The following is a 9118-nucleotide window of genomic DNA, read 5'->3' as shown; positions in this document are numbered from 1 at the left end:
TATATTGTAATTATTTTCGCTGTTAGTTTTGATTACTTATTTAATTCAAAAAAAATAGCTTCAAAAATCCAATGGAAATCGGCTTACCTAGTCTTAGAGACTAGGTGCCATCACGACTCCTATGGTGGGATTTTGGTCGTGACATATAAGAACAGTTCAACGTATCTGGAACCAATTAAATTAGGGTGAAGGTACTTCTGAAACTGTATGCAGTAGAAAGCCAAGAAATTGTGGTCGTAAGAGGGTGGAAATTAACTTAAATCAAATGCGTGATATTCCTTTACGAAATCGAACAACTCTCGAATCTCTAGCTTGTGTGATGAATGTGAAGAAGTCCACTTTGATTAGGCGTTTACATTCAGGAGTAATAAAGAGACATTCAAATGCTATAAAGCCGCATCTAAAAGATGAAAACAAAATAACTTGATTGCGATTTTGCTTGTCGATGCTTGATAGAATACCACACGATCCAGTTTTTATGGACATGTTCAACACTGTGCATATAGATGAGAAATGGTTCCATATGACCAAAAATATCGGAGAATTATTATTTGTTTCCGGATGAAGTAACTCCATTACGCACTTGTAAAAGAAAAAGTTTCATCTGTAAGGTTATGTTTTTAGCTGTTGTTGCTCGTCCAAGATTCGATGCACAAGGGAATGAGATCTTTTCAGGAAAAAATGGTGTGTTCCCTTTCGTAACACTTGAACGAGCTAGAAGAGCCAGTGCTAATAGAGCAGCCGACACTCTTGAGACAAAACCAATAACTTCAGTAACAAAAGACATAGTAAGGTCATATTTGATTGAAAACGTCATTCCCGCTATCAAAGCAAAGTGGCCGAGAGAAGACTTAAATTATCCAATATTTATTCAACAAGATAATGCTAGAGCACACATCCAACTTGTTGATGAAGAATTTTGCCGAGTAGCGACACAAAATGGGTTTGACATTCGTTTAACGAGTAAACCACCCAATTCTCCAGATTTGAACGTGTTAGGTCTGGTGTTTTTAGAGCTATTCAGTCCTTACGGCATAAGGAGTCATCTACAACTGTTGATGAGTTACTTACTGCAGTTACGAAGTCATTTGAATAATATATTTCTAACACTGCAGTCATGCATGGTAGAAATAATGCGAGCAAAAGGTTGTCATAATTACAAAATTCCCCATCTTAGTAAAGCTATGCTTGAAAGGAAAGGACAACTTCCTTCACAGCTAAAATGTGATGCTTTATTGGTACAAGAAGTTCTCAGTTATTTAGATGGTTCGAATTAGTGATGTTTTGGATTTTGAAAGTTTGATGATGTAATTTTAATTTCTTAAGTTGGCTTGAAATGTTAGCTCATTGAACAAAACGAAATCTGTTTGTACCCATTCCAATGTATTCAGACTCATTAAGTTCCATCGTTTAAAATAAGAGACATAGCTGCTATAAGACAAAGAAAACAATGAAGCCCAGCAACAAAATATAATTATGCTAATAAAATATAGGAAGATATATTTTCAACATAGTCCTAACTACTTGTTGTAGATCTTCATCTTCAAACGCTGCTTTGCTTTCATCAGGAAATTTGTTTAAATCAAAAGAAAAATCTTTAACTTTTCTGGAGTCGCCAACCTTAAGAATTTCCTTTCTAATTTCCTTGCTTATTGAGTCATCAACCTTCTAAATTTCATTGTTCATTGAGTCATCAACTTTGATTTCCTTCAAGTCTTGAATTGTTTCAAGTTATTCCTTGTAACGACACGGCCGGTCATTTTGAGAGTTGTAGCCCATTCCCCCATTTACTGCTCATTCTATACTTTGTAGCTATATTGTGACTTGCTGGGGTAGTCAGTTCGAGTCCGGAGAGATTTCATAATGAATTGAGACACTTAATTTCAAGGTTAAAAACTTAAGTTGAAAAGGTTGACCGGATGTCGACTTATGTGTAAATGACCCAGGAATAGAGTTTTGATGATTCCAATAGCTCCGTATGGTGATTTTGGACTTAGGAGCATGTTGGAAAATTATTTGGAAGCCCGTAGCTAAATTAGGCTTGAAATGGCGAAAATAGAAATTTATGTTTGGAAGTTTGACCGGAGAGCTGACTGTCACGACCCAACTTAACCCTCCATACGGTGTCGTGATGGCACCTAGTCTTTACGACTAGGCAAGCCTAATATTACGAAAAATATAAAGAAAATACAACATCTTAAAGATAAACAACATATTATGAATAGCCAAGATTAGTGCCACTCGGCATATACAAAATAATTTTCCCATGACCCAGAATATCACTAAGTCACAAGCTGCTATAATCTATGTAGCTATATACAAAAGTCTGAAGATAATAAAGAAAGTCTATAGGCGAGGGACTAGAAGGGGACTCCGAAGATCTACGGACGCAAGCAGAAGTATCTTGAAGTCTCCTAGAATCAGCAGCACGCACTAACCCCAAGACTGATAGCTCGTACCTGGATCTGCACACGAAAACATGTGCAGGAAAGAGCATGAGTACACCACAATGGTACCCATTTAGTGCCAAGCCTAACCTCGGTCGAGTAGTGACGAGGTCAGGTCAAGGCCCTACCAGAGTAAATATAATAAATTAAACAGTAAAAGATATAAGCAAAATTTACAGTAACGTAGTTAAAGAAATTCTTGAACATTTAATAGTTAAGGGAGCCCTCGGCTCAGAACAAAGTAAACACAATGGGGAATCTCCCGGGATACCGTCCCGTAGTTCCGAATGAATATGGAGTATAAGGGGATCTCCCGAAATATGTCTATAGTCCCAAAGTAAATATGTAGTGCTGGGGGATCTCCCGGAATATGTCCATAGTTCCAAAGTAAATATACAGTGCTGGGGGATCTCCCGGAATAAGTCTGTAGTCCCAAAGTAAATATGCAGTGCTCGGGGATCTCCCGGAATATGTCTGTAGTCCCAAAGTAAATATGCAAGACATGGGGATCTCCCGGAATACGTCTGTAGTCCCAATTTAAATATGCAACGCAAGATGAAATGGCAAGTATGGCATCGAGTTATACAGTTTATACTAAACACAGACAAGGAAAATAGGGATTTAACTAAGCATGGCGCACAGAATGTCAAATAGGCAATTAAAACACGTAAGCATGCTTTTCTAGTCTAAACTAAACAATTAAGCATATTAGTACAATTTAATAAGAGGAACAATTTATGATTAAAAAAAGATAAACGGGATTTTTGTAATAACAGCCCATGTACGTACTCGTCACCTCACGTACACAGCGCTCACACACCAAGTAATATCGAAATATCCTAAGGGGAAAGTCCCCAACACAAGGTTAGGCAAGCCACTTACCTCGAACCGCTCAAATTACCTCGATAACACGTTCTTGCCACGAGTATCCGACTCCAAATGGCCCGAATATATTCAAATAAATTGCATAATATAAATATAACTATAAGTAAATAATTTAGCTAATTAATTTGAAGCTAAAGCGTGGAATTAGGAAAAACGGCCAAAAGTCACCCCGGGCCCACGTCTCGGAATTGGGTAAAAATTAAAATTTATAAACACCCATTCACTCACGAGTTCATGCGAACAAAAATCATCTAAATCCGACGTCAAATTCCCATTCAAATCTCAGATTTTCATTTGGGGAACCTTTTCCCCCATTTCGAAACTCCTACCCTCAATTTCCTTCATTAGACAAGGGAAACAACAATAGATTATTGTATTATGATCAAAATAGAGTTAGAATTCGTTACCCAATATTTCTCCTTTAAAATTCCTCGAGAAATCGTCTCCCACCGAGCTCCAAATCGAATTTTGTGTTATGAAATTTCAAACCCTCGAAATTCCCTTTTCTGCCCAGCGATTTCCGCATCTGCGCCCATGGGGCCGCATCTGCGGTCTCGCACCTGCGGAAAAATCAACGCAGGTGCGGAAGTCACTTATTGGACTGAGTCCGCATCTGCGACCCCTGGGCCGCATCTGCGGCTCCGCTTCTGCGGACGACCAGCCGCACCTACGAGCCCAGCATGCCCTGTCCATTTCCTCATTTGCGAACTCTCAAGCGCACCTGCGGACTCCCCTCCGCATGTGCGAAACACCAGAACCAGCAATGCACCAGATTTTCCTAAGTCCAAATTTCTTCTCGTTAAGCATCCGAAACACACCCAAGGCCCCCGGGACCTCAACCAAACATACCAACCACTCCTAAAATACCATACGAACTTAGTCGAGCCTTAAAACCACGTCGAGCAACACCAAAATCATGAATTAAGCACGGATTCAAGCCTAAGAATTTAAAATTTTTCCAAATTCTACAAACGATTCCGAACCACATCAAAGCTAGTTCGAATGACCTCAAATTTTACACACAGGTCACAAATGACATTACGAACCTACAGCCACTTTCGGAATTCCATTCGGAGCTCGATATCAAAATTTTCACTATCGGCCGAAATCGTCGAAAAACTAACTTTCGCCAATTCAAGCCTAAATCTACTACAAACCTCCAAAAAACATTCTTGAAGTGCTCCTAACCCCAAAATCACTCAACGGAGCTAACAGAGTCGGCGAAATTCCATTCCGGATCCGTCTTCCCATAGTTCCGACTACGGTCCAATCTCTAAGGCTTAAACTCACAATTAGGGACTAAGTGTCTCAAAACTCCCCAAATTCCATAACCAAACACTCCGAAAAATCCCAAAAGCAGAAACAAATATGGGGAAAGTAGATATTAGGGGATCGGAGCTCAAATTCTCAAAACGACTGTCCAGGTCGTAACATCCTCCCCCTCTTAAAACAATCGTTCGTCCTCGAACGAGTATAAAGACATACCTGAAACTGTGAAAAGATGAGGGTACTGGCTGCACATATCCTTCTCGGTCTCCCAAGTCGCCTCCTCGACCGGCTGACCCCTCTACTGGACCTTTACCGAAGCAATATTCTTTGACCTGAGCTTTCTGACCTTCCTGTCCAATATGGCTAGTGGCTCCTCAACATAAGATAAATCCTTGTCTAACTAGACTGAGCTGAAATCCAATACATGAGTCGGATCACCGTGATACTTCCGGAGCATAGAAACATGGAATACGGGATGAACTCCTGCTAGGCTGGGAGGCAAGGCAAGCTCATAAGCAACCTCCCCAATGCCCCGCAATATCTCAAAAGGACCAATGAACCTCCGGCTCAGCTTGCCCTTCTTCCCGAACATCATGACGCCCTTCATAGGCGATACCCGAAGCAAGACCCGCTCACCAACCATAAATGCCAAATCACGAACCTTACGCTCTGCATAACTCTTCTGCCTGGACTGGGCTGTGCGAAGTCTCTCCTGAATCACCTTCACCTTATCCAAGGCATCCTGGACCAAATCTGTACACAACAATCGGGCCTCGCCCGGCTCAAACCATCCCACTGGGGACCGGCACTGCCTACCATACAAAGCCTCATACGGTGCCATATAAATGCTGGACTGGTAACTGTTGTTTTAGGCAAACTATGCAAGTGGCAAGTATTGATCCCATGACTCTCCGAACTCCATCACACAGGCACAGAGCATATCCTCAAGAATCTGAATCATGCGCTCGGACTGCCCATCCGTCTAAGGGTGAAAGGCTGTGCTCAACTCCACCCTAGTACCCAACTCCTTCTGTATGGCTCTCCAAAACCGTGATGTGAATTGTGTACCTCTGTCTGAAATGATGGATACTGGAATACCATGAAGGCGGACAATCTCTCTGATATAAATCTCAGCCAATCTCTCTGAAGAGTAAGTGGTCAACACTGGAATAAAATGAGCTGACTTGGTCAGCCGATCCACGATCACCCAAATAGCATCGAACTTTCTCAAAGTCCGAGGAAGTCCAACCACAAAGTTCATGGTGATCCGCTCCCACTTCCACTCTGGGATCTCTAACTTCTGAAGTAATCCACCCGGTCTCTGATGCTCATAATTAACCTGCTGACAGTTGAAACACTTGGCCACAAACCCAACTATATCCTTCTTCATCCTCCTCCACCAGTAGTGTTGTCTCAAATCCTGATACATCTTCGCAGCACCAGGATGAATGGAGTGCCGCGAGCTGTGGGCCTCCTCGAGAATCAACCCCCGAAGCCCATCTACATTAGGCACACAGATCCAGCCCTGCATCCTCATCACACCGTCATCACCAATAGTCACATCTCTAGCATCACCTCGCCGAACCCTGTCCTGAAGAACTAGAAGATGAGGATCATCATACTGGTGCTCCCTGATACGGTCATAAAGAGAAGACCGAGCAACCACACAAGCTAATACATGGCTAGGCTCTGAAATATGCAATCTCACAAACTGGATGGCTAAGGCCTGAACATCCAAGGCTAAGGGCCTCTCAGCTGTCGGAAGATATGCCAAACTCCCCAAACTCTCTGCCCGGTGACTCAAGGCGTCAGCCACTACATTGGCCTTCCCCGGGTGGTACAATATAGTGATATCATAGTCTTTAAGTAGCTCCAACCACCTTCGCTGACGCAAATTAAGGTCCTTCTGCCTGGACAAGTACTGCAAACTCTGGTGATCAGTGTAGATCTCACAAGGAACACCGTACAAATAATGACGCCATATCTTCAGGGCGTGAACAATAGCTGCTAACTCGAGATCATGGACCGGATAATTCTTCTCATGCACCTTTAACTGTCTAGATACGTAGGCAATTACCCTACCATCCTGCATCAATACCGCTCCAAGGACAATCCTCGAGGCATCACAATAGATAGTGTAGGACCCCGAACCTGTAGGCAATACTAATACTGGGGCTGTAGTCAAGGCTGTCTTGAGCTTCTGAAAGCTCTCCTCACACTCCTTGGTCCACCTGAACGGAGCACCCTTCTGGGTCAGCCTGGTCATAGGTGCTGCAATGGATGAAAATCCCCCACAAAGCGACGGTAATACCCCACTAAACCAAGGAAATTGCGGATCTCCATAGCTGATGACGGTATGGGTCAACTCTACACTGCCTCCACCTTCTTAGGATCTACCTTGATCCCATCACAAGACACTATGTGGCCCAAGAATGCCACTGAATCAAGCCAGAATTCACACTTAGAAAATTTTGCATACAATTTCTTCTCCCTCAAAGTCTGAAGCACGGTCTTCAGGTGCTGCTCATGATCTTCCCGAGACCTGGAATATACCAGGATGTCATCAATAAACACAATGATAAAGGAATCAAGATAAGGTCAGAACACACTGTGCATCAAATGCATAAAGGCTACTGGGGCATGGGTCAGCCCAAATGACTTGGCAAGAAATTCATAGTGACCATATCTGGTCCTGAAAGCAGTCTTTGGGATGTCCGGCTCCTGAATCATTAGCTGATGATAGCCAGAATGCAAGTCAATCTTGGAAAACACCCTGGCACCCTATAGCTGATCAAATAAATCATCGATGCGAGGCAATCGATCCAGAGTGTCGTGTACACTGCCGAGGGACGTGCGGCGCGATCCATAGATGCATCTATCCTGCCGAGGCGTTCGGCCCGCTCCACAAAAAGGAGGACATTTTCTTATGTGCCTCCGGAAGGACAGTATGTTTATTATAAGATAAATTTGGGAGGATAATAATTTCTTTTAACAATTAATTGATTTAAATAGAAAATCAAGCCTATGAGATTTCCATCCTTTAATATCTTTATCAAACAATTCACAATATATTCATATATATATATATATATATATATATATATATATATATATATATGATTTCCATCCTTTAATATATTTATCTAACAATTCACAATATATTCATATAGATATCAATTAATATAAATAAATCAAAGAATACAATTTACACAAGTAAGGCATGCTTTGAGTCCTAAACTACCCGGACTTTAGCATTAATAGTAGCTACGCACGGACTCTCGTCACCACGTGCATACGTAGCCCCCCACAATTAGCAACAATTATTTAATTTTAATCACCTATGAGGTAATTTCCCCCTCACAAGATTAGACAAGAGACTTACCTTGTCTTGCTCCAATTTAATCCACAATTTTGCCTTTTTCACGATTATCCAACTCTGTCTGGCTCAAATCTAGCCAAAATAATTCGATACAATTACTAAAAATTATAGGAAATAAATTCTATAAGGAAATACTATATTTTTAATAAAAATTCCGAAATTAATTAAACATTCGCCCACGGGGCCCACATCTCGGAATCCGGCAAAAGTTATGAAATCCGACAAACCATTCAATTACGAGTCCAACCATACCAGTTTCACTCAATTCCGACTCCGAATCGATACCGAAATCTCAAAATTACGTTTCTATGAGATTTCTAAACTTTTCCAAATCTCAAATCTCAAAACACTAATTAAATTGTGAAAAACAATGATACACTTGTATATGTAGACCAAATCCGAGTTAGAATCACTTACTCCAATGTTTTTCCCTTGAAAATCTGTCAAAAGTCGTCTCTGCTCAAGCTCAAGTTCGTCAAAAATGGCAAATGGGACGAATGCCCTCTTTTTATAAAACTGCCTAGCAGCCTTCGGAAGTTGTCCTCGAACTGGGCCTCGATCGTGGCATCGAACATGTGCCCTCGATCAGGGCATCGAGGTTGTACCTTTGATCAGGGCATCGAGCTTGGGTCTCGATCCTAGCCCTCGAGCCATACCTTCGATCATGCCCTCGAGCCTTGCCTTCGATCGCGGCTTCGATCACAGGCTCGAGACTGGACCTCGGTCATGGCCTCGATCAGGGTATCGAGGTTGGGCCTTCGATCATAGCCTCAATCATGGCATCGAGCTTGATCCTTCAATTGTGACCCCTCGATCTTGGGTCTCGATCCTAGCCCTCGAGCCTTGCCTTCGATCATGGCCCTCGAGCTGGACCTTCGATCATAGCCCTCGAGTTGGACCTTCGATCATGGCTTCGATACACTAGCTCGAGCCTGTACCTCATCAACCCTGGGCTTGATATCTTGCTCGATATCTGGGCTCGATCACAGCCTAGAATGTCCAATAGAAGAGGAAATATTGCAGCAGCTTTTTAACTCCAATTTTTGATCCGTTAACCATCCGAAACTCACCAGAGGCCCTCGGGACCTCAACCAAATATACCAACAAGTCCTAAAACATCATACGAACTTAGTCGAAC

The 9118-nt window shown here is 42.2% G+C and overlaps 1 protein-coding gene across 1 annotated transcript; it reads left to right on the top strand.

Moving 5' to 3' along the window:
- The first annotated feature begins 614 nt into the window (after positions 1-614).
- LOC107767280 (uncharacterized) lies at positions 615-1277 on the top strand. Its single transcript, XM_016586215.2, has one exon. The coding sequence runs from the start codon at positions 615-617 to the stop codon at positions 1275-1277; it is 663 nt and encodes a 220-aa protein (XP_016441701.2).
- The last annotated feature ends 7841 nt before the right edge of the window (positions 1278-9118 follow it).

This window comes from Nicotiana tabacum, chromosome 4 (genome assembly GCF_000715075.1).
Source record: "Nicotiana tabacum cultivar K326 chromosome 4, ASM71507v2, whole genome shotgun sequence".
Taxonomy (NCBI): domain Eukaryota; kingdom Viridiplantae; phylum Streptophyta; class Magnoliopsida; order Solanales; family Solanaceae; genus Nicotiana; species Nicotiana tabacum.
The sequence above is the reverse complement of the archived record's forward strand: the minus strand, read 5'-3'. Positions and strand labels throughout refer to the sequence as shown.

Excerpts from the sequence above, each read along its gene's own strand:
- LOC107767280 (XM_016586215.2), top strand. The coding sequence starts at position 615 with ATGTTTTTAGCTGTTGTTGCTCGTCCAAGATTCGATGCACAAGGGAAT.